The 25,277-nt window shown below is 41.3% G+C and overlaps 3 protein-coding genes and 1 long non-coding RNA gene across 5 annotated transcripts; 1 reads left to right on the top strand and 3 right to left on the bottom strand.

The window, feature by feature from the left end:
• Nucleotides 1-92: 92 nt before the first annotated feature.
• Nucleotides 93-21,791, top strand: LOC119136603. Its single transcript, XR_005100777.1, has 6 exons — nucleotides 93-213; nucleotides 776-796; nucleotides 890-2,170; nucleotides 14,804-14,927; nucleotides 21,096-21,241; nucleotides 21,408-21,791. It is a non-coding gene; the product is annotated as an uncharacterized LOC119136603 (long non-coding RNA).
• On the bottom strand, nucleotides 1,709-7,015 carry LOC119136601 (leukotriene B4 receptor 1-like). Its single transcript, XM_037275154.1, has 5 exons — nucleotides 6,884-7,015; nucleotides 3,949-4,519; nucleotides 2,394-2,594; nucleotides 2,262-2,305; nucleotides 1,709-2,130 (listed from the first exon to the last, which is right to left on the bottom strand). Exons 2-5 carry the CDS (start codon nucleotides 4,516-4,518, stop codon nucleotides 1,884-1,886), a joined length of 1,062 nt encoding a protein of 353 aa, XP_037131049.1. The 5' UTR covers nucleotide 4,519; nucleotides 6,884-7,015; the 3' UTR covers nucleotides 1,709-1,883.
• Nucleotides 7,777-14,536, bottom strand: nfatc4 (nuclear factor of activated T cells 4). Its single transcript, XM_037275153.1, has 13 exons — nucleotides 14,025-14,536; nucleotides 11,663-11,826; nucleotides 11,089-11,595; nucleotides 10,694-10,851; nucleotides 10,440-10,602; nucleotides 10,255-10,355; nucleotides 10,013-10,114; nucleotides 9,760-9,947; nucleotides 9,547-9,687; nucleotides 9,386-9,441; nucleotides 8,917-9,043; nucleotides 8,149-8,847; nucleotides 7,777-8,031 (listed from the first exon to the last, which is right to left on the bottom strand). The coding sequence occupies exons 1-13, from the start codon at nucleotides 14,155-14,157 to the stop codon at nucleotides 7,961-7,963; spliced, it is 2,610 nt and encodes an 869-aa protein (XP_037131048.1). The 5' UTR covers nucleotides 14,158-14,536; the 3' UTR covers nucleotides 7,777-7,960.
• On the bottom strand, nucleotides 17,696-24,231 carry ca8 (carbonic anhydrase VIII). 2 transcript variants are annotated; one of them, XM_037275156.1, is made up of 9 exons: nucleotides 23,873-24,231; nucleotides 22,172-22,357; nucleotides 21,966-22,090; nucleotides 21,363-21,458; nucleotides 21,084-21,146; nucleotides 20,803-20,851; nucleotides 20,575-20,687; nucleotides 19,270-19,465; nucleotides 17,696-18,388 (listed from the first exon to the last, which is right to left on the bottom strand). In XM_037275156.1, the coding sequence occupies exons 1-8, from the start codon at nucleotides 23,943-23,945 to the stop codon at nucleotides 19,331-19,333; spliced, it is 840 nt and encodes a 279-aa protein (XP_037131051.1). In that variant the 5' UTR covers nucleotides 23,946-24,231; the 3' UTR covers nucleotides 17,696-18,388; nucleotides 19,270-19,330. The 2 variants fall into 2 exon arrangements, with proteins under 2 accessions (XP_037131051.1, XP_037131050.1); XM_037275155.1 differs by having other exon boundaries at nucleotides 22,172-22,363; nucleotides 23,873-24,230.
• Between the last annotated feature and the right edge of the window lie 1,046 nt (nucleotides 24,232-25,277).

Below are 25,277 nucleotides of genomic sequence, written 5' to 3'. Positions count from 1 at the left end.
GAATTAATTAAATATTTAATTATACTGGACGGAAGTATTCAGTTCCAAAACCGGAAGTTTTCATTTTTCCGTATGGGGGCGGTCGCAAGAGTCACGTGACACGGATACCACATAAAACAAGCGGTAACACCATTATCTGTCTCTCTTTTGCCTGTTTGGCAGTGGTTGTGGTTCCCTGTGGGCTTGACGGACCGGTGACCACGTTCCCACAAGGTACGTCCAAGTCTTACACCGTGCTGCTCTTCAAATATCATTAACTTGTTATTTATTTACTTGTGGTGGTAGTTTAATGAGTAATTTCCATTTTGAATTGTTGGCGAGCTTCCTGGCCTGCCTTCGCAGCTCACCTCGTGGTGCTCATGCCACTCCTAGCATGATGGCAGCTCAAGCTCGTTATTTAATTTCAGCTTTTTATGTACACTATTAAAAAGTGAATTAGTTTCTTAGTAAGTCTTTTGATTTTATGTGAAATAGCCACTCCTATTTAGATATTCACCGCTGATTTGTTTTCTTGTTAACTGCCACCTGACATAACGCGCTATTTACATACGAGCCAAACAAAATGCTGTTTATTAATACATTTTCTCTTTATTTGGTCAAACATTCAATGATGACTTGCATGTGAATCCGTGTTTCAGCTGAGTCTGATGATTATTCCTCACTGCTCTGACGTGTTTGACCTCACATGGCGTTAAGGTGTATTTGTTTTTGACTGAACAGTTTCTAATGGCAAAAAAATTCCCTTTTCTTGTATTTTTTATTTTTTATTTTTTAGGTTCTCTACATTCACAGTGAGGTGAGTTTCTAACTGCCCTTTCCACATTATGCATGTATAAATGTGCATGACAGAATTTACATGTAATAATTTCATTCTTTTACCCATTTTTAGGTTGCATTCCTGAGATGTATGTATCCTGTTGTTCCAGAATGTTGAGTAGACTAGGAAAAATTGTGTTCTTTAATATGTTGTATTCCCCATGCTCGTATTTTTGAAATTTCAGTGCCACCAATTAATGGTTGTCTATGCTACATGTAAAGATGGGTCATGAGCCTCAGTCAAGATAGATTTTCAAGGGGGCTATCTTAATTTTGGAACTTTAATCTTGTATCTTGTAATTTTCCCTGATATACTCAAGACACAACAAATGTGTTGTTGCTAAGTAACTCCTTTTTGACCTACTGGAAAGTTTAGATTTTTTTTTCTTTCTTATCTTAAAGAAAGGCAAGTTTGAGATGAAAGCCCCCCATAATTAATTCCCCCAATACTGCATAGTATTGCACAGTTACTTGTTTTGTGCACACACTACAGTAAAACGCATCCAATAAAACATTTGAGTTTGTGTTGAAACTTGTGTGGAGTTTAATTTGTGAGGTGTTGCATAATTTTTCTCAGGGCAGGATTCCAATCGGGTGAGTTGAAAATAAATGTCAAATGCAAAGCACATTTCAGAATGTCTGTAGAATATCACCAATATGAACCAACACCAGTGTTGAGCAAAGTATAAAACTGCTCTTGCATACAGTAGTTGAATCAGATTTAATGAACTTGAACAATTCCTCTGAAATTTTTGTCTTCAAATAAAATCATTTAGCAACTGTTTGGGTTTATCTTAATATGGTGATATAATGCCACAAAGTTAAAAATTGATAATAGTCTTTCATAGCACGGTACTTACCATGGGCAAAGGTTATCCTTTTTTTTTTTTTTAAGATGAAATTGAGGATTTTCCCACAACACACTTCAAGATATCTCACAGCACACTGGGAATTGAGTGAAGTACAAAAACGTCAATGTTTTAATTACTGTTCCATGACTGCAATGTTCCACTTGCATTTTTATTTGTGTGCTCTCCATTCAAGCCTGTCAGTTCCTTCAGACCTCTTCATCGTCCATTCTGTGCGGACGAGGAGGCCGCGCCAGAGTCCACATTGCTGAGTGTCACGTCCTTGTTCTGCTTAGTGGCTACCTGGTCCAGCGACGTCCCCTCGAAGAGGCGCGCCATGAAGCCCAGGCCGTTCTTCTTGATGTACGATTTGCCAGCAAAGGTGTACAGGACTGGGTTGGCACAGCTACTGATGAAGGCCAGAGCCGACGTCACAGCGCGACTCGTTTGGTAGATGTGATCCAGACTGTGGGGAGATGCAGCAACTTGAGTCATGAAGGTCAAAGGTAAGCAGCACACTTGGTTGTTCTTCTCAACAAAACCTAGCGATTTGCTATACAGTTTGACATAAATTCTTTGTTTAGTTTTACTACTCACACTTCTCGTCTGGGTGATCCCTCCGAGTACCACTCAGCTGCCACCTTAGACCAGACCAGAACATGGTCATCGTTAGTTAAAGAAAAACATCAATTAAAAGTATGAAAATCACGAGGTAAAAACTAGGCAAACCTGTATCATGTTGATGACGTGGTAGGGCAACCAGAAGAGACAGAACATCACCACGATGGCCAGGATGAGCTTTTCACTGCGAACCTTTCGGCGAAACCGAGTCTGTCTCAGGCGTCTTAGAATGAGAACGTAGCTCGTGATGATGATGGCGTAAGGCAGGATGAAGCCTGCCACTGTCTCAAAGGAATACTGAAACTTCACCTGCAAATGGTGAGATAGATTCATTGTTGGCGTTTGACAGTCTCTTCTTGAGTGTTCTCCAAATAGGTACCGTCGAAATTTTAATGTTTATAAAAACGTACTGTACGTATTCTAGGCTCATCCATGACTAAGTCTGTATTTCTTTCTGAAAATATGTACATTAGGTTCATTGAAGACTGATTTGTCTAGCACATTAGATTCTTTGATGATTGAATTGTCTCAGGTTCTCTGAAGACTCCAAATGTTCTGTTTATGAAAGAAGTAGTACGCTCGGTTGATTGAAGACAATTGACTACTTTCTATTGTTTACAAAAAAGGCAATTTTCAACAAAGATGATGTTAGAAAAATGTATATATATATGTTATCATGCGTTCTCTAAACAATGCTTTACCCCAATATTACTGCAATACATGCTTGCTGCTTGGCCTTGTTATGTTTTACCACAGAAGAGGCGAGAGGTTACAGCTGGGTCAGACAGGACGCAGCTGACAACTCAGTTAAAGTTAAAATCCCAATGATCGTCACACACACATCTGGGTGTGGTGAAATTTGTCCTCTGCATTTAACCCATCCCCGTGTGATTTTGATCCATCCCCTGGGGGAGAGGAGAGCAGTGAGCAGCAGCGGTGCTGCGCTCGGGAATCATTTGGTGATCTAACCCCCCAATTCCACCCTTAATGCTGAGTGCCAAGCAGGGAGGCAATGGGTCCCATTTTTATAGTCTTTGGTATGACCCAGCCGGGGTTTGAACCCACAACCTTCCAGTCTCAGGGCGGACACTCTACCACTAGGCCACTGAGCTGTAAAAAGAAGACATCTACTGAAACACTTCCGAGAACCAACATGCCTCACCACTGCACCGCAGCCTCACGCTCTCAATGAAGCATCAAGCAAATATCACGTTTCCTGCCTTGATTGTAGAGATAAAGAGTGGTTGCCGTGTGGACATGCCACACCACTGCACCGCAGCCTCACGCTCTTAATGGAGCGTCATGCTTATATCACGTTTCCTGCTGAGTGGTTGCTGAATGCTAAATGCTTCCTCCTATATTGCCATATAAGTATATAACACCTTGCAGTTTTCTTGCTTACGAGACAAAGCCCACACGCTTCCCCCCCTTCCCCTTAGGGGCTTTTGTTTCACACTGTGGGTAGGACAAATCCAAATAAAAAGAGCAGATATTTAGTGTAGTGAGATTGTTGTAAGCTATCTGTACTGCACTCCTCGCGAGCATAGAATTAATATTCGGTCTCACTTGTGGTTTGTCTGCTGATACTTTTCTCTTAACAGTTATTCAGTCGTCTTTAGTTAATGAAGACAGATACGGTATACGTTAGGCTGAGGATGCTTACGTATCGAGGTAGCGTGTGGTTGGGGGCGCACACGTGTCGCGTCTTGTTCCTGTCGTCTTTGTCCTCCCGGACGTCCCGAAACACTAGCGAGGGCAGCGCACTGACGGCCACCAGCAACCACATGCCCATGATGACGCGGCGCACCACCTTCCTGCTGAGCTTGGCCGCCGTCCTGCGGGGCAGCACGACCACCACCAACCGGTGCACGCTCATCAGCGTGATGAGGAAGATGGAGGCGTACATGTTGACGTTGCACAGGTAGAAGAGGCCCTTGCACATGGCTGTGCCGAAAACCCACGTCTGCTTGGCCAGGTAGACTATGAAGAAGATGGTGAGTGCCATGAGGAAGCCGTCGGCGCACGCCAGATTGAGGATGAGCAGCGTGGTGACAGAGCGACGGCGGGCGCGGGCTAGGATGCTCCACACGATGAAGAGGTTGCCGGGAACGCCAAGTAGGAAGACCAGACTCAGGATGAGAGCGCCCACCGTGGTGGAATAGTCATTGCTCACTACGCTGTCGTCTTCAGGGTTCTGTTCTTCGAGCCTGACCACCTCGCTTAAGTTGTTCATGCTAGAAGGAGAAGAGAAGAGAAAGCATAGCGGTGGCCTTATTCGAGTGATCAATAGCCACTTTCTCGTTTCTTGTGGCATTTGACTGTGGGTTTGAAATTGTTTTTATACATGGTAGTTGGCAGTGTTGGAGTTTACGAGTAGTTCCTGGTATTCTTGACTTGGGTTAGACTTTTGTTTTACTTGGTTCTTGAAATGGATCTTGAAGGAATGGGGTCGAAATACAAAAAGTCCCGCCTAGCTACAAAAACAGATATGCTCAAACCTCATTGAATAAAGTACATAAACAGAAAAGTACATTCACATATTAAATCAATAAAAGAAACATTTTAAGCATATAATTATACTTATACACCAAATCAATAAAGAAGACATAACTAGACATTTTTGATAGGTGGTAATGACAAAGGTTTTTATAACTTTATGATCTGATATATATTTTTGAGCACTTTAAAATAACAAATGTTTTTTGATATATTGCCTGAATAGCTTAATGACCCCTAAGGAACTGTGTAATGCATGCCTGATGTTTTTTCTCTAAATCATGGACACGGCCAGAGTCGTCTTGACCGTTCAGTACTTGATTATATCTTGTGTTTTGACTAAACGTCAATGCGAGACGCCAGCTTTTCGATTACTACTGAACGCTCTGCACAGAGGGAAATATTTTGCCTAACAAAGAAAAGATACGGTTGGAAGCATGATTAAACTAAGAATGTAATGATGTAAGCAAAGACATGGAGTATCAAAAGAACACACTTTGCATAGTCAGGGAACATTAATAAATTGATGATGTCACAGCCAAAAGCTCACATAATTCCGTACAAAATGACAAAATTGAAAGAATGACGAATGGATGAGGTGCGACAGTGTAAGAATGGAGCAGAATGTTTACAGGAAGGTCACTTGGAGATAAAACCAGCAGGTGCCAGAGGGAGACAGCCAAGGACTCGGCCAAAGATGATCGCCAAGGCCGAAAGACAAGATGGAAGACAACAGCCCCCCCCCCCACCGAATCGCCCATAACCAGCACCCACTCCCATGGAATCAAACTCTACTGCGAACTTGCCCCACCCCAAAGACTCATCACCCATCAAACTCGGCCCACACCGGCATGTGCAACTGAATATAAGCTGACCAAAGAACCTTGAACGTTGCCTTTTCTGAATGGAGACTGTCTGCTCTTGAAAGGCCCAGCGCTGTATTGTACTTTCCTGAAAACAGAGCTTTCTTAACAAGAATTGTGATTGAACACAACCAACCTGTGTAAGTCTAATTTCTGCTTCAGTGTCTTAGCATTTTCCTAAATCTGAAGAAATCAAGTGAGCATGCAGTGAGTAAATTTGATAACAGGTGATTGGCAATGGCTTTTGCCGTGAGGCGCAGATAGCGCGCTCCCTGAATTGTGGACAAAATCCAACAGGTTCTTGAAATGGATCTTGGTTGGTTCTAATCTTTTTTTTTTTTTTTTGGTTTTCAACTGGTACTTTTTGAAAATGTTGTTTCTAGCAGGTTCTAGGCACATGGTGAATGATGGGGTTCTGAACTTGATGTTTTCTTGACTTGGTTTTCATTTGGTTTTTGACTTGGGAGGTCTGTGCTATACCAGTTGCGTTCCAACTTTAATCTTAAATAGTGTAATATGAGGTTTTGTGTCTTGCAGTGCTTTGTTGTACGTCAACTACCAACAAATATTCACGCAGAGTCCGAAGCCAAACTGTTTAGCTCGGCATGCTAAAACACGCAGCCGCAGAAATCCCAGTTGCAATGTCTGCTGCTACTTTGATGACATTATACCTCTGATGCAACCATGAAGTCAAATACAACCAATCGATTTTTGGTCACAATTAATTTGAATAGTTGTTTGTGGAAATCACCACTTAAAGTCTATTAATATTCTACATGAGACTAACAGCTTTTTAAGATTAATGCCCAAGTAAGACCAACCAAAACAAAATATTAAATGCAAAGAAAAACTTGGTCATATCAATGATTTATTAACAGCACATAGATTTATCGGAACTAATATAATTACTAAAAGCTTTTATAATCAGAAGTGTGCCTGAATGCTTACCTGGTGTTATCTGGTCATTTTTAAACAGCTTAAATCTTCTTTTTAGGACGGTGTGATATCAATCGTTTTTTTTAGGATAGTCATTTCAATCGGCGATCCATTACAAACACACTTTCTCCGCGTATGCATTTAATATAATCAGAAAACTTGATTTGTCAATTTTATGATGAAATATGACATTTACAAAAAACACGCCAATACTTATGCCAAACAAAATGAATAACATGTCAGAAAGACGAATGCTGTTTAAACAGATATGAAGAAGACCAAGTTCCAATGAGAGTTACTGACCTTTCCAGGATACAATTTTTGTCCAAATGAAAATATTCCACTTGTTCTGCTCTGTGCTCCGTCTATTACCTTGTGAGCGTGAACATATTACGGCACTCGTAACCTGAATCACACCCAACTAACACATGCAGTGACATGCATAGAGGCGTGTACACTTCCCTCTTCCTATGAAAATATGTTGGAGGCACAATACAAAAGACATGTACAACTTTGCGTGATAAAATTTGAATTCTTAAATCAGAAAAACAAAACAAAAAAACTTTGAGGCCAGAAATATCAATTGAAAATTCAGCTATCTCATGAATTAACCTGTTTACTGTTTTTAAACCTATCGTCCATTATTTGCTGAAAAATTCACAGATTTCTGTTTTTGTACTTGTCCTTAAATTCCCTAAAACTCCACTAGATCGTGCCAAAACTCCCTCTAAATACAAAAGTAGTACTGTTGCATAATCGGTCCAAGTACTGTATGTTGAAATGATACTTTTCAATTGAAAGACAAGCTTTGTGTGCTGCGGAGGAGATAAATTTACCCTAGGTTGTTGAAAAGAGTCTTCTAAATCATGCCAATGGCATCAAAATGTTATTATTTTGAGCATACACTATCAGTTGCGATTATTTCCGTAAGTAATGTCAATGATGATAAGAGTTTTTTTTTTTTTTTTTAAATCCTGCTGACATATATGCATGAGTTACATTATTGTGACACATTTGATTTTTACTGCCTGAAGGGAAGCAATTTTGATTGAATTACTAAGCTTCCTGTTGCACACAAACACGCACACACCAATTACATAATAGAGAGCACACACTCACCTGTTTGAACAAGCCAAGAATTTTGCTTTCCAGTAGGTAGTCATGGTCCTGTCATTTTGAATATAAACAGAATCCACTCTGTTTCGTAGATAATTTATTGGGAAAAAAAAATTACTTTCCCTTTATTAAAAAATGTGTACCAATGGCCATTATCACATAAGAAATACGAATTCCCAGCAATAAAACAGGATAAGTGGAGCAGGAAGTTGTGCATATATAGCGGGTGCATTGCGAAAGGGATGATGCCAAATGATGACATCATCAGTGTGGCTGCTCCTCCGTGTGCGAGGTGACCTGGTAAGACTGCAAGTCCTGCCCAATGTACTCCGACACTGTGAATCATGAACGACAAAAACAAAATGGTCATGAATTGATGTCATCCAGATTAAAAAAAAAAAGCTCTATCTATGCGCTCACAGACAGTGTCATGTAATACAATAGTCATTCACCTTCCTCAAATGTGATGGGATGCATGTCGGTGGAGCTTGTGAACTCCAGAGGACACTCCTGAACCTTGGCATCCCTCTCATCCTCGTGAGCCATCCTAAGAACCCTTGCTGAGGGGTCCCAGCTCTCATAGTGGGAGTAAGGCACTGAGCATAGGTCCTGGTAGGCGCTCTGGCTTGTTGGAGGGGAGGGACACATCTCCTGAGGATAGGCAGAGTACTGGGAGTATGGTGGGGTGGGAACAGGAGGCAGAGGGGATGAGGAGATTGGGCTGCCGGCCGGGAAAGGGCTAAGGGAGGAGGAGTGGGAGGGAGAGGGTGAGGAGGACAGGTAGGGTGAGTCAAGCCAGGGGGAAGGGGATGGTGGCTGTGAACCACGGAGGTACAAAGACGGGAGGAGCTCAGTAAAACCCAGCTCCAGGTTCTCAAAGCTGGGGTGATGCTCAGACACAGTGGGGCCCATCCCACGAGGCTCCTCGGTCACAGTCTCAGCGCCGTACTCCTCCTGGTAAGCCAGGCTAGTGCACGGAGGGGAGTAGGTGGATGGGTAAGGGGACAAGTTGAAGCCCAGCCCTGTCTGCTCTTCGGCCATGGGGTCGCACCTCAGGTTCATTCTAGACTGACCCCCCACTGAAGAACACACCACCCCTGCATCCAGTGCCTGAGGCCGGGACAGCAGTGGGTCCTCTTTCTTGAACATGCCTGCCAGGAAAAACAACAGAAAATTGAAGCTTCTATACTGGAGAACTATTTGACTATGTTGATACTCACTGGGGACATATTTAAAGGAATGAGTGCTGCTCCTTTTCCTCTTCCCATTGGAGACGTAAAGATTGACTGACACTGGACGAGTGATAGACAGGTCGCAGTAGGGCGGCACACTCATGCACAGCAAACACTAATTGAAGAAGAAACAACACGTTGATGCCAAAATAATGAAAATCTCATCCAGGTTGGCCGCCTAAGCATAGAAGCCCGACGTCCTCTGAAGTGACTGGGGACTTCACCCAGAACCAGATGCCCATGCCACTGTATCTTTGTCCCCTCCATGTAGAGGAGCAGCAAGTACTCTGAGCCCACTCTTGGATGAGTGAACTTTTCACCCTAAAGGAGAGCCCAGACACCTTGCAGAGTATACTGCATCCGTGATCTTGTTCTTTTAGTCACCACCCACCACTGGTGAACTTGCAGGTTAGCTAAGTCAAGGGCACTCTAAGAAAGAAAACATCACAAGAACTACCTCATTGCTGTTGTCACGGTCTACGTGGGCTTCCTCTTCCCATTGAAGTTTACCATCTGATTAGTTGGAAGACAGAGTGGGATCAAAAACTCACCAGTTTTCTTCAATTAAACATGATGGAAAGTGAAGCTAAAAACGATTGAAATGATTCTCTGCTCAACCTGTGCTTCTCTGCATGAAAACAACTCTCGAGATAGCCATGAAATTGGTGCCACTCAGCAGGAGCTCCTCGCCACCCTCTACTGAACAGGAAGTGAGGCTGATTGACTCGATGACAGGCAACTCCTGTGCTGACCGCTGGGCTGAGGCGGACACGAGACAAAATCAGGCTTTTGTGTTTTACCACTGGCAAACATAAGGGATCTACCACTCACAGCATTCGATGGGCAGTGAGGCCACCTGTAGGGCCAGAACCCGGCCAGGGGGAAGAGCAGGTGGTGCCAGAGGAATTTGGGTGCGGAAGACCAAGCGAACACGTGTGTTCTTCCTCCCGACGTCGGTTTCGCCCTTCCTCAGTTCAATGTCCGAGTTCCTCAGCTTGAGGATCCCAGCACAGTCAATGCTGCAGTGTTTGATAATATGATTGTCAGTCATGTCATCTTTCAAAAAGAATCTCAGTTTACTTACAGTGCAGTCATGTGGTTCTCAGGGTTGAGGGGGATGTCTAGCACTTTTGTTCCCGCCTGGATGTTTTCATGACTGGTGGTGCCCACCATTTTTCCCGTCACCCTGAAAAAAAGAAATACTTTTGAGTGAGCAACTAAAGTCCATTCCCGTTCTGTGGTTCTATATTTAGATTTTTAGTCATTTCCAAATCAGAAGACTTCTGAGATGAAATCATCATCACCTTTCTGAGAGCTTCATAATACCTGTGTATCTGATAGAAAGGGTGCGGCCTGATAGAGCGATCGTCCGCAGTTCCCACGAAAACCTGGAGAGAAAGTGGTTTCCTCTCATTGTATCCGAACAACTGCAGAGAGAGACAGGATTTGAGATGAGCTGATGGTTCACATATATCATCATCATCATCATTTCGAAACTCGAGCGGTGTCACCTTGACCACCGGATGTCCGGTTGGAGTGGCCTTGACAGCTCCTCTGCTCCCCTCAGTCTCATAGTGGGCTCGGTGGTGGGGCCGGGGTTGCACCTCGATGCGCAGCTCGTACTGCTCAAACTGGGAGGGCAGGGGCCAGTCGAGTGGTGGCAGGGCATTTGACCTGCATGCGTTTATATGACAAGGTTACACGTGTAAAGTCGATTTTCGGATTCATCTTAATCTGTGGTTGAAGTGAAATGATGACTCCTTACCTGAAGAGAGGACTGTGGGAATTGGCTCTGGTCCGGCCCCAAGCCAGAGCAGGGGGCACAGAGAGATAGTCCATACTCATTGAGGGGGGCTCTTTCCTGCTCTGGAGGGTCTCTGGCTGCTTTTGCCCAGAGACCTGCTCCTGATCCCTTGGAGACAACTGCAGGAATTAAAGTTGGATTGAGTAGCTTTACAGGTGAAATCAAAAGCCATCTTGGGATATTGGTTCTAAAAGACCGACAGTGTACCCCCATACTTAAGTTTCAGGTGAGAGTCTGAGGTTTTAGGGTTCAGTAAGGTTGGATTTGGTATCGTATTAGTTAGGAGTTAGATAGGGTTTGGGGTTGGGATCGTTAAAGGGTTAAAGGCAACGATTTAATCATGTGGCCACCGATACCTGCTCCATAGATGTCTTCCTCGTTTTCTGTGGAACACTGAGCTCAAAGCTGCCAGGCGAGTCTTGTGACAGAAGGCTGGAGTCTCCCCCTTCTAGGACACCCCCCTGCAACTCCTCAGAGTAACTTCCCCTGCGGGACGTGCAAGGGGATGCGAGGGGTGAGTTCCTCCGCTTCTTTCCTCCGGGTGAAGTCGGCCGGGAGTATGGCGTGAGCCCGAAATGGAGCGTAGACTCGCTGAGCTCCTCTTCTTCTACCAGCAGCGAGTCGCAGCTGGAGGCCGGACTTAACCAGCCCCGGGACGAGGGGCTAGAGGCAGGGCTGGGGCTGAGCGAGCCGGGGCACCTGTCTCGATAGGTGAAGGGGTCCAGCAGGGGGAGATAGAGGCGCTCCCGGTCCCATCTGCTGCCGCTTTCTATGTCCCAGGAAAGATTGGGTGCGGATTCATCCTCAGGCGAGATGGTGGTGATCTGGATGCTGGGACACTCCACCACGCGGGACTCTGAAACCTTTCAGGCGCAGTTTTTACTCATTTGTTGTATTTATCTCCATTGAATTTGGCTAAGTTTCTGTTACCTGAACAGAGCGCGCCGGGAGGCTTTCATAGGTCCCGCTGAATTCTCTGGCCGGCACTCTCCGCGGAGGCGGGGAATGCATCCCGGCCCGCTGATTTGCTGAGGATGGCGGGCTGGGGATGCTGACTCTGGAGCGCTCCGCATTAGAGGTGGCACTGTGGCCGTCTGTAGTTGATTATGGAAGAGGGACATCAGAAACAGAAAAAAAAAAAATACAAACTATAGAATTAGAAAATGTGCAACTTTTTATTTTGTGCGGGTCTGGTTATAGTATGTAAATATTTTTCCCATGTTCATCCATAACGTGACGACTGCCCTGAGCAACATGCCGCATGAGAAAGCCTCATTATATGTCCATTGAATTGTTGTAAACATCATTATGTGGCAACTGTATTCATTTCCATCATTGTTAGCCATGCGTCAATTTGACTTGGTTTGTTGGAAGCTAATTGTTGCCATACGAGTGACTCACGCACTCTTTTGGAGTCATTTCAGTGCCAATTTACTTACATTAGCATCTAGTGTATCTAGTTTCCTGAGGGATATAGAAAGTGTTTATACACGTTCTATATTTTCTGGGGAAATACACTTCTGATGGTTTGGAATGTTTTGATGGCATAGATGATCCATTTTGTTAGTAATTTACGCATACTAATGTATTATTTCTTGACTAGCAGATTCATTAAGTGTATTTTCTGCTCCGTTAAACCTGAGCTTTTTTGTTGTTGTTAACTTCTTTGCCAAAACAAAATGTACCAACAGTTAAAAATAAGTTGTTGCTCAATCCTCGCCTGCTGCCACCCTTTCACTTCAATGGAAATAGTTTGATAATACAAAAAAGACCCAAAATCTGGCTCCACATGTCAAACTTCATTTTATCAGATAAGTATAAATGTCCCATAAATAATAAGGCCCTTCTCATAATTTCGCATAGTCATATGGAAAGCATTTATTCAATAGCCGCTGCGCACACACATCACTTTTTTGGGGGGCTGGCAACAAAGACTCTCAGCACTCACGAAATGTTGAAACATGCTTTTGACTCGCACGACGCTACCGCTAATTATCTTCTCTCTAATGGTGATTATTCACACCATGACTTCCTGTCGTTTTGTTTTACTTTCATTTTGGGGGGGTGCCAACGTTGACACACAACATCAACTCAATTAAGGTGGGGAAAAAGAAAAATGTTTCCTGGCAATAACAATATTTCCAAGTCATTAACGCTGCTGCAGTTCCTGAGTGTTCCAGGTTAAAAAAAAAAGTAAAATAAATAATATTTTAAAGTTGAATATATGAGAAATGATTTTTGAAGAGAAAATTTCAAATACTTAAATGGAAATAAAAAGTTATTAATAAATATCAAAATAAGTAAAAAAAGAACGACTAATACACCAAAGGAAATACATGATATTACTATGTCTATAAACATAAACATTATAATAGAAGTCAATTCAATAAGGTTCAATTCAATGTGATCTTGAACCATTGTGTTGTACCATTCCCCCCCATTTAAAATAATTTGAAATTTATTTCCTCCCTTGAGTTTTTCTAATGCTGCTTGGGTGTATACATGTCTGAATACTGTAGGGCCTTCATTTACAAGCTTAAATTGTTCCAACTTCCATGACCATGCTCCTAACGCCAAACTCTGGTCTCTTGAATCTATCCATCCATTTTCTTCCACTTATCCAGGGTCAGGTCACAGGGAAGCCCACACTTCCGTCTACCCAGCGATTTCCTTTAACCCTTCCGGGGGTGGGGGGCATTCCCAGGCTAGTTGGGAGAGACAGTATCTCTAGCTTGTTGCACTTAGCCTGAAACATTTCACCAACAAGGAGGCATCCTAACCAGATGCTTGAGCCATCTTATCATGGTCTGCTTGGACTTAATAAAGTTCCCCCACTCCCAGCAGACTCTTCTGCAATATGCTGGTTAGATCAACATATTTCTCAAGCATCAGAGCCAACATTGGTTGACATCTCTGCCCACTCTCTTCACCAAAGTGCCCAAGACAGGCAAATCGGATTCAATCAAACTTTATGGGCACGAAGCCAAGAGTATGCCCCCATCTGCTCAGCATCTCTCTGTGGAAGAGAGTGGAAGAGTCCAAGAGGACCATGACTACGGTCCAAGTCTTGGTCACGCAATGACTCAAACTCGTATCTCAAGGCATCACTGTGTGTGTTGAGCGTGTGGAGGTTCCTTCCCACATGGCAGCTGTTAACTCACACGCACGCAATGTGATTAGAACCACATTGAGTCTGCATGCACACACATTACGCATGCACGTATATGTTCCCATGCATGTCAGACCTCCCGGGGAGGTCTTCTTTCACGTACGAGTAGCGCTTGTGACTGACCCACACTTCTGCTGCTGTCAGCGGGCTCCACGGAGCCAGAACCCTCCTCCTCCGACCGCGGCGTGTCCTCCTCGAACACCAGCTTGAAGTCGAACTCGCCCTCCTCCCAGCCGGAGCCCGGCGCTGCCCCCATCTGTGAAGAGAGTCTACCCCCTGAAAAAGTTTTTTCTTCCGAGGAGGAGGAAGGAAGGCAGGGGGGGATTCTGTTCTTTAAGTGTGCGTCATGACGCAAATCACGTCCGCTCTTTTCCAATCTTCTTCAAACTTGATGCCTCGCTCATACTGCATTTTTTTCCCCCCGTCAGTCTTTTCTTTCATCCTCACGCTACACAGAAGAGGAGGAGGAGGCGGAGAAGGAAGAGGAGGGAGTAAAAGAAGTTGATGAAATATTTTTGTCGTCCTTTACCCTTAATTGTCTCTGGGTGGGTTCTGCGGCTCCGTCGCTCCGTCCCCATAGGGTCACCAAGCCTGTCAGTCATCAGAACCCCCCGCCTTCTCCCCTCACATTCTCCTCCTCTCCTCATGTTTGACGTGTGACCACCAGGGCCCTGAACGCATCACTCCCCCCCCCTTTTTTGGCTGTCCTCCTTCCTTCACTGCCCCCCCTACTTGTCCCCTCCCCTCCTTCCTTCTTTTTCTTCTCCCCACTTTATGAGCCCCCTCGACCTCCCCCTTCTCCTCTCCGTCAGAGATCTGTTTCTCATTATCCGCTGCAGTCTGTCTGAGTCAGGAGACGAAAAACTTAAATAAACACCCTTCTCTCTCTCTCTCCGGTTTAGAGCAGCTCCCCGGGCCCAGCCCCCTCACCACTCGGGAATCATCAGGAATCACGTGGAGCTACTTGAGGGGGGTCTCACGCGCCGGCACACCCAAAATGCGTCAGCCTAATAATGTTTGGAAAATGTACGTTGGTATTTTAATATTTTCTATAATATATTCCAATTATCAATAATACAGACTCAAATGTTTGGACATTTTGTGTCACTCGGATTTCTGCTATTTGTGAATTTGGTGGCATTCTGACAAAATCTCTAGAAGGAGTTTGTCTAGAATATTTGGGTCAAATTTTATTTCCCTTAAAGTAAAATCTTTCAGAGCTTCAAGTCTATTATACATATACATTTTGGACCTTTTTTAACTACAAAAATTTCATGCAAATACACACTGTTATAAAACAATTTTCATTGTCACAATTGTCTTTATTTTTCAAATGACAAAATAACCGAATATAAGCCACTCAGGCAGATGTGAACAACTCTAAAAACACAAATTCTGCATTTCATTCATATCTGAAGAGTCAAATAACATTGAACAAACTATATGAAATTCCTTAAATTTACATGAGTTTAAAATGATTTTTGCCTCATGAACATTTTAAACAGGAGTTATAAGTAATGCAAAGTTGTCTGTTATAATTAAAACAAGTGAATTTTGCTCTTGTCATTCACAATATCTTTCAGAAAGTAATAGTTTGTGTCACGTCGACAGGTTCATAACATCAACAGTATTAACATGGCCACTTCGTAATCTGTTAGCTTGTCGTATGTGTTAGCATGTTTAGTCTAATAGTGTCTCTTTAGGTTGAAATCCTTAAACAAGGCAACCGTCGCTTTACAAATTAGACAAACACAATTGCCTTGATTTTCAGTAAAGAAGGATTGTAATTCCCATTTCTCTTGAAAGCGACGGCCCTCATTGTCAACTTTCCTCGTTTTCTTTGCAGTCGCCATGACAGAAATGAGCGGAGAGGAGTGGTGCTGCCACCTTTTGGTATTAGGAGGAATTACAGTTTCAAGTTTCAGGTTTTTTTTTTTTATTATTCAGTTTGACAGTGCAGGCGGGCCATAAATAATACATTATAAGACCGAAGCTGCGGGCCGTAAGAAATCTGACCGGGGACCGGATTTGGCCCGCGGGCCGGACTTTGGATACGCGGGGCCTAATCATTTTGTAATGTTGTATTTAGAACGTTTTTTCTATTGACAACAATTCAAAAAGGCATTAGAAGGTCGAAGTATTTTAATTAATTAAAAAGTAATTTATTTTTATTTTATATATGCAAACAAGCTTATTTACCTTTCCCTTAACAAATTGTGAAACAAATTGAAAGACAAATAATTTGTGTTAAGTATATTTTGGTGATTTGGTGCTCTTTATTTGTATTGTGGTCATGCAGTATATGAATTCATTTGAAGACAAGATTATATCAGAAAAGTGAAGGATGCAAACAAACAAACAAACAAACAAACAAACAAACAAACAAACAAACACACGAGTTCTCTGTTTTGACAGTCTTATACTCAGTGAGTCTCACAGATTCATATCCACAATTTGACAAAAATAATTAAAAACAAAACACTCATGGGAATTTTTTTATTGTTGTCACTTGCTGGTAAATGTGTAGCAACTCTGTTAACCAACCCTGTTTTTGTGATTTAAAATCTAACAACATGGTCTATCATTTTAAAAATAATTAATTGAATGAAACATTTGCAATTAAATCAATGACTAAATATATTTTACACATTTTGGGTGGAGATTATTAAGTCATGGGGGTCTACAAAGAATTTCCAAAGACTTTCCAAAGCGTTTTTATTATTAAAGAAGGATACAAAACAGTAATGTAAAGATAAGAAGAAAACTAATTGCAAAGCACTCGAGGCAAATTCAATCAAGCAAAAAAATGAAATGGGAATGTCATGGCTTGGGCTTGCATGGCTGCATCTGGAACAGATTCACCGGTCTTTATTAATGGTGCACCTGTAGTCTACAAAACCATTTTGTTGAGCGAATTTAAGACAAAAAAAACTATCCAAACTGATCAGAATAGAAAAAAATAATGGTGGATTGTGAAACATGTTTTCTGCTGACTTTGGACACGAGAAAGAAAAGCCACCTGCTGTATCGATCACCAATTAATTACATTGGTACAATGTCAATGTGTTTTTCTGGAGCTGACCGTGAAGTGTTTTTCCATGTCATATATTTAGTTATTTTTTTATGTATTCTGTCTTGCAGTTGCAAGGTTGCATTTCAGTTCCTAGTTTGACGGAAAAATGCTTGCTGAAGAAGAAAAACAAGAAATCAAGGCAAGAATATTTTCTTTATTATGGTTATGGGTACTCTTTTTTATTTATTTTTTTTTTTTTCCTCCCCACAGCAGAGCTTAGAATTGTTAAAGCTTTTCTTTCAGGTCATCACGGAGCTCTCTACTGGCCATCAAGAGATACTGTCACTTTCTGCAAAAAACAAACATTCATTTTCTATACTGCTTATCCTGTCCAGGGTCGCTTGGGGCTGGAGTTCCCAACAGACTCCCATATGTGGTTTCCTCATATATATTTTGTTCAGGAGTTTGTCAGAGTGATTGAAGGAGCTGCACCTAGATGTAAGTTGCAGTGTTTCCTTTTAACAGCAGGCGGCAGCATAATGTGTCTTTTCAAATAACAGATTTTGTTGTGCACATGATCACCACTAGGTGTCAGAAATGACTTTCAAAATAATTGTACTATATGCTTGTCTCTAACCAGTGTATGCAAAAGCATCAATATTATCAAATAGAGGGAATATGCTATAGAAAATTATGATAGAAAGTATAGTTTATGAAGTTTAAGTACAAATTAAATAAGTCAACCACTATTTACGTATACTGGAGTCCAGACTCCAGAGTGTTGAAAAATAAGACAATAAGAAATGTTATTCATGGGGGTTAGGGTTAATTCATACATTACACGGGCACCTCATCAAACACAAACATCTCTCCATCCGGCTGTCCCACCACCACTGCCTTGACATTTTCACCCAGCAAACAAGTATGTGTCAGTTGACAAAAGGGCAAACGCTAATCAGTGCATACAAAAAAGCAACTTGGGGTGGAGGCGGTTATTATGTGAGGTGCAGAACAGCTCATTCACTAGACACAAACAGGTAGGCAATAACAAATTATTTATTCAACTTGATGGGTTGGCTAGAACTTAAAAGACCCAACAATTTGTGTACAAACATTTAAAAAGTATGATTTTCCTTTAAGATAGTGGGTGAGTTACTTGTCATTATATTACATTAGTTTTAGTTCCAAATATTAGCACACTAGCCTTAGCGGAAACTATTTACTATATACCACACAGACATTATCATATTATTGAGGAATTTCAAATATTTAAGATACAACATAGTCATATGCAAATGAGCTGCCTCATCTTTTTAAAGATCTCTACTCTGTTTAAGTGAACATATGATGACATATTACAGGGGGGGTGAGTACTTTCCAAACTGGGTCTACCGTTTGTATTTTTGTACTCTATGGTCAAACTTCTTCAGCTCTCTCCTTCCCTTCTGTTCTTGCTGTTTTGTCTCATTTTTCCCTGTTGCCCAAAAAACAAAATAATTAAAATATGCATCAGACTTGGAAAGTAAAAAGCGAAACCAGATGTGAAATGAAGCATATAAAAAGAGGGAACACTGGAAACATTTATTGCTCCTGTGGTTCTGGTACTTCAATTATAGTGATGGCAGATTTAAATTTAAAGGGTACTGCAGTATTTCAAAAGCTAGTTGGACAGTAATATGCTTTGGTGGTGAAAAAAAAAAAATCTGAGAAAAGTGTTCAATAATGCAACATTTGTATCAATGGATTTGAATACTTTTGTATACTTTACGATGAAGCAATATTATCCCGTATCGGTTGATGTTATGCAATACAGTAATGTAAAAGTATACAAAAGTTCCCTTTAAGGTAACTTGTCTGTTTCTGACCCCTCTCTCCCCTTTACCTCCTATTTATACAAACTCTTGACAGGTGCAGTTCTACTGCAACCAGATCAGTATCCACTTACAGTAAAAACAACAACGTTCTCTGTTTTCCTCCACCTTTTCCCTTACCTCACACGGTTTTCCATCTATTTGGTATTTCCCCTTTACACTTCAAGCTTTTCCTCCAAATCATCTCACTTCAATTTAGGTCGTTCTGCATATACGTTTCTTACCATAGACACATAGCACATTTTTGGGTTATGAATTAGCACTAAAGAATGACTGCGCTTCGGAGTTACTGTGCATTCAGTAACTCTCCGTACCCCAAGGATTGTATATAGGCTAGTGCCAGATTAGTAAGTGAACCGGGCTAGATCTTTTGGGACTTGATCCATTATAATGTAGTCCCAGAGGAATAGGTAGCTCAGGGACAAAATTCCAACATTTATCAAAAGATTGTACAAATAAAAAGACTCAAATATTTGTTACCTACCATGTTTGTGTTTGAAGGTCTTTTTTTTTTTTTTTTTTTAGTTTGCAGAGCAAAATGCAAATCACTGAAATGCCGCCCTAACAATTCGATCACTCAGTGGTTGGGTTGGGCGGAAATTGTCCCCCAATATCCCATCATTCCCCTCTAGCAGTTCTGCGCCTTTTATATGTGAACGAAGCCTCCGAAACTCTTCAATCTGCAGAGACAGAAATGGAAAAAATTACATGTGGGGGACGAATCAAATTGTAGGTTACTGCCTGATGGAATCAAATGCTGGGTCAGTATGAAATTCCAGTTAAAATAGTCAAATCACACCTCTATAATAATAAAATAAGTATTGAAACAAAGAATTGTCAATACTTGACAGAATGAGAAGGTGCCAACATTCTGGCCTATGTAAGAAGATAACACAATGTTTATTTGACTTCACAAAGAGCATGACCTTCCTCACTCCAAATATTTGCAGTACACTCGGAATCTCCTCAGGCTGTCGTTACTGCCGCGAAGTGTTTATGTACAAATGTAAGAGAAACTGTGAGAAAATAAGAGGACCCCTGCAAACTGCGTACAGTGCACGGCACGCTGATTTAAAGATGAGCCTGGGAACGTAATGTGACCTGAACGCAGCAGGCACGCCATGCGTACAGAAATTGAAGAGAAATTGTATTTGTTCGCATCTTCGTAAGGAAAGTAAGCTGAACCGAGCAGATTTGAAATGTGAAGCAAAAGCTCCAAACAGCGACACTGGCAAAAAGTAACACTTCTGGCAACGCATGCATTTTACCTGTACGGCATTGCATCTGACTCCCATATAATGGATGGGGGGAAAAAAATCTCTAAGCAAACACTTTTGGTTTACAAATGAATTTATGGCCTCTATAAATATAGTTAGCGTCTATAGCAACTAATATATGTGAACTGCGCGCACACACAAACACCCACACACCCACACACAGTTTCTTGTATTAGGCCCACGCACTTAAAAACTATAGTAGACTATAAATAGTAGATGGATGTTTGTATTGTTTGTCATAGAGTCTCTACTCTAGAATAGCTGGAAATGTTGTTTAAATCATTTAATAGAAAACTGTTGAACATAAAGTAGACCTCAAAATAGATCAGTAAATTTGGAATAAAAATTAACATCTTGTCATGATAGTTTTTAAGGAATGATTCACTTTACCTTGTAATAAACAAACAATCAAATAAATAGTATATATATATATATAATATAATAATAATATGATATATGATGATATATTATAATATGATATAATATAATTTAATATAATATATAACATTTACCTGTAATTGTGATATGGTAAGTGGGTAGCGATAGAGAATCCATATTACATTTTCACTACAAGGTGGTGTTGTCAGAGATCCTGTATACACCCAGTAGTCTCTCAATAATGGATCTGAGGGCAAATGGAAAAATTATATTCACATAAAAGTCTTAATAAGTGAAGGTTGGGGTAATCTACATGGTAAATATGAGTTACTGAGTCACATGGCTTTGTATATTTATCTTACCAGGCAGCAAAGTGTTTGGATTAAAGCAGGGTATTATCTTGCTCTTCCCCTAATGAAGAAAAAAAAAAACTGTAAATCCATAATTAGCATCACAAAATAATTATGTCGATTTGAAGAGCTCTTTTCAAAACTGGAGTGAAGTCATGGTTGTAAAACGAGCAAGTGTGGTTAAATATTTGTAACAATCATTAGAACGGTTTTATAGGGTTTTGGAAAAGAGCTTCCCACTGTTTCTTTATCTGTTCCAACATGCTGCTATGACCCTTTTGTGTTAGTCTTACCTTGTACTGCAGGTCCTGTAGAACTTCTGTGATGGCTTTCAGACCCAGATGCTCTTTGCCAATCTGTTGGCACAATTTTGATTTGAGAGGTCAACAGAGAAAACGATTGTAAAACGATTCCTGCTAATCACAAAGTGAAAACATTTTCTCTTCCTCGGGTAAGCAAAACTTAAACAATTGAAGGAAGGAAAAACACGACATTATAAAATAAAATACCGCCCCCCCTCTTAGAGTTAATAGAACGGGTTGTGTTTTGAATGACTTTTATGTTTTGTTCACCTGCACGAAAAGAGCAATAATGAGAACTCCGTTCTTCTTCCCCAGAGCATCCTCCAGAGAGTTGAACAGTGTGCTGTTCCAGTGAATCAAATGAAGCTTCAAAGAGAAACAATAGAACGCAAGCTGAATTTGAAAGGTCATTGTCATCAGCAGGTGTGCAGAGCAATAGTTGGGCGCCATCAGCTGGTGATGACTAAAGACTCTTATTCAAGAACAGTTGGACACAAAAACCTAACAAGACCGACATGGAAAAAGGGCACATAGAGAAAACTAAGTCTACCCAAAACGGAATCATGAACTCAGCAACACAAGCTTCAAAGTTTTGATAAGAACAGCTACACATTTGGTGACTTGAAAAAGCCCGTCATGGAAAGCACCACTTAAAAGTTGCAGTCATGGCGCACCTCCATTAAATAGCTTGAATGGTTTCATTGTTTCTCTTTTCCTCTCTCACTTTCCCATACAGCCTTTCTACTCTTCCAAAGTTACCCTTTTCTCAGCCAGACGGAAAGTTTTGTTTTGTTTTTTTTAATAGATTTTCCAACAAAATAGACTACTAAAATCAAAACACTTATAGTACTCGTAATTTCATGATGGTGATACCTCCATAGGAAAAGCCTTAAAGTTGACTGTGTGCTCTGATCCTCTCTGATTCTCTTTGCCCCAGTGGAATCGAACCTCGTGAAGCTCATACTCGTGATCGCTCGGTAATGGACCACCACTGACCACTAAACACAGTACATCGTTAGCAAATACGTATCAGGGAAGTATGTTTGTGTGTGTGTGTGTGTGTGTGTGTTTGCATATACCTGACTTTGACTTGAGAAGGATACGTACAGTGTGTCCATCATTTATAACTTCACAGTCACGACACACCACGTAGTTTGGTGACAGGCGGACATCCAGGAGGGATGGGTCATATTGAGCCTCCCTGGAGTTCAAGTTGATGGGAGACTGGTACTCACCATTGGCTGTTGGGTAATGGAGTCCCCACTCTACACCTATACACCGTGGAGTATATGCATGCACGAAAAAAAAACAATTTAGCTGGCTCATTTTTCAAAAATATCTGCCCTATGTTGAGATGATGTTAAGAAATTTGACATCCCAAAAAGCTTTGCTTAAGTCTGTCTTCTCAAAACATTTTGTCTTAAAAAAAACATAAACAAGGTGGAGGCAGAAGCTACAAAACACTTGTCAAATACACACGCCTGTTCGGAAAACACGCGGACACTAACAGTGCTCGCTTTAAAATACGAGGGAACGATATCCGACGGAACCAAAACATTTCTCACACTTTTAATTAGACACTTTCAACAAACAGACATGCAACCCCATTTTTTGTCACAACTACTGTAGTCAAACAAAATCACTGTAGAGAGATTATTATTATTATTCGGTATATGGAGGTCCAATTTTGCTTTCCATAAATATCACCATGCACCAAATACTGTACTGGAAGTAAAACACTTGGCCTCTTAACATGTGTAAAACCAAAAGTGACCCCGAACACATTTGTTGTTTTTGTAAGAGTCCAGATTTCCCGTATCTTGCAAAAGCACAAACTGACACAACGCCTTTTGGCCGCAACCACAGCCGAGGCAGGCAGTGAGTGAATGTGAAGAGTAAGGGGCGCCTTCACATTCCCTCTTTCCTCAGCAACTAAGCTCTTGACAACTTATTCAACGTTTGAGCAATTTCTTTCTAGCCATTTAAAAAGGCTGCACAAACTTTTGTTTGGGCTTTGCTTGGGAAGGCACAGCAACTGTTCATTCCGTTTTTTTTTGGTGTAACATTACAGCAGGGGCTATTTTGTTGTTTTGATGAATCCATACGTTTTCAGATTTGAAATGATGCATGAACAATAGACAAGATTGTCTTTTACCTTTTTTGAGTCAGTTGTGTGTTTATCAACAATGTTTCAAAAATCCTAGGTCACAACAATGGTAGAAAAAAACCCAACATTTGAACAAGGGTGTGTACTCCACTGCATCTCCCTGAAGGCGAAGTTTTGTTTGCTTGGAAATGCAGCTGTTTGTTAAAGCAAATATTCAAACAAATACTACTAGGAACAAACTTTATAGCTGGCTTGGTCACTGATATGAAATAATAACAAGAAATCCTGGCAGCAAAATATACTTTACTTTTGTAAAAAAAAAAGTGTGTTAGTAACAGACAGAAAATTCTTCAAAATTTTAAATCGAGTCAACTTTTGTTAGGGAGCCAACCATGCACATTATTACTGTAACAATGCTGTGGAAACCACATATTAATATCTATATTTCATCGTCAATTATACTTACAGTGAGTTTTACAGATTAAGCACGCAGTCCTCAGTAAAGGTTGCAAGCAAAGGGGCAGAGTGAGACAAAAATATTCACTCATCTTATTGGCAAGTTGCGATTTACAGAATTAGGCGAAACAAAAATTGCTCAAATATTATATATATATGTAATATGATCAAATATGAATATACTAATTCTCCCTTCACATAATGAAGAGTAGCTCACCTTCTTCATAGCCCCAGTCCTGGTCCGTTTTCCTTGGATTATTAGTCGATTCCTCATTCACTTTGTCAGCCATGCTGTTTGGCAGTCTGCTCACTGTGGATGGAAACCAGTCTGTACTTCCACTTCACTGTCACACTGTTCACTTACTCCGTTGTGCCCGAGATGGATTTCCAACTGGCCCTTTTTCCACACTACCCTGTCTCAATCTAAATCGTATTCTTTTCTCTCTTTATTTAAACGTTACTATACTCTTGTTGCTGTGCTTCACCAAGTTCCAAGTTTCTGCCTAATGTATGTTGAGCTGTCGTTCTCTGCATTTTTCTTGACTCTGTACGCTCCTCCCCCCTCTGTGTTGCTCTGCTGTCATCCCCCTCTCCCTTCTTCCTTTCTGTCTTTCTCTGCAGGTGCACACATTCACTTTGGCTTCCCTCCAACAGATATTTCATTCCTTTCACAACTCGAGTTTTCTTTACAGAACCGTTAACTTCATATAATAAATCGATATAATTGACTATGAAACTACTGTGTTTGTATTATATTGCTTTTATTTTCTCTGTTCCGTGCACGCATGTGTGTGTGTGTGCGCTTGTGGGTGCGTGTGTGTGTGTGTTGGTAAGCTGGTTAGAAGGTCATGCTGGTATGTTTCTTTTGGAGGCCATAGAAAGACACTCCCTTGAGCAAAAAGACAAACGTGGCTGAGAAAACAGAACTGCAGGCAAAAGAAAACACAAGGTCAATTTGTTGTCATTTGGCGCTGATGCCATTGCAACTATTTATTGTAGTACTTTAGAATTAAATCAAGCAATTAGAGATGAGCAACTTGCTCCTACCCTAGTTGTTCCACTCCTATAGTATATTTGTCTTTTTTTACTAGAGATCCTCCCGGACACTGATGTTAATTGCCCTAGATTCTTTATAAAGACATTGACTTTGGGATGCAGACGAAATCCCTTGTTTCCAACTTGTGGATGTGAAAGCAGGACTAGCTTCTCTCTGTGAGATCTGATTTTGCTAAAGTCATGAGATCAGACACATGGTTACATAACTTCAGAAACCGTCCATCCATCCATCCATCCATCCATCCGTCCATCCATCCATCCATCCATCCATCCATCCATCCATCCATCCATCCATCCATCCATCCATCCATCCATCCATCCATCCATCCATCCATCCATCCATCCACTTTCCATGACCTTTGTCCTCATTAGGGTCAAGCAAGGCAGCCTATCCAGTTGACTTTGCAGGAGAGGCAGGGTACTTTTAAGGAAGTCTGAATGAGAAAGATAGAGGTGGACTCCATCCAAGAATCAATTTATAGACTTAACTCCCTCTACAGTTTATTATACTTACTGATTTTACAGGATCGCAACAATTTCCCACCTCCTCCTACGTGACACTTTAC

This window comes from Syngnathus acus, chromosome 17, assembly GCF_901709675.1.
Source record: "Syngnathus acus chromosome 17, fSynAcu1.2, whole genome shotgun sequence".
Taxonomy (NCBI): domain Eukaryota; kingdom Metazoa; phylum Chordata; class Actinopteri; order Syngnathiformes; family Syngnathidae; genus Syngnathus; species Syngnathus acus.
Note: the sequence above shows the minus strand (reverse complement) of the source record. Positions and strands in the feature narration are given on the sequence as shown.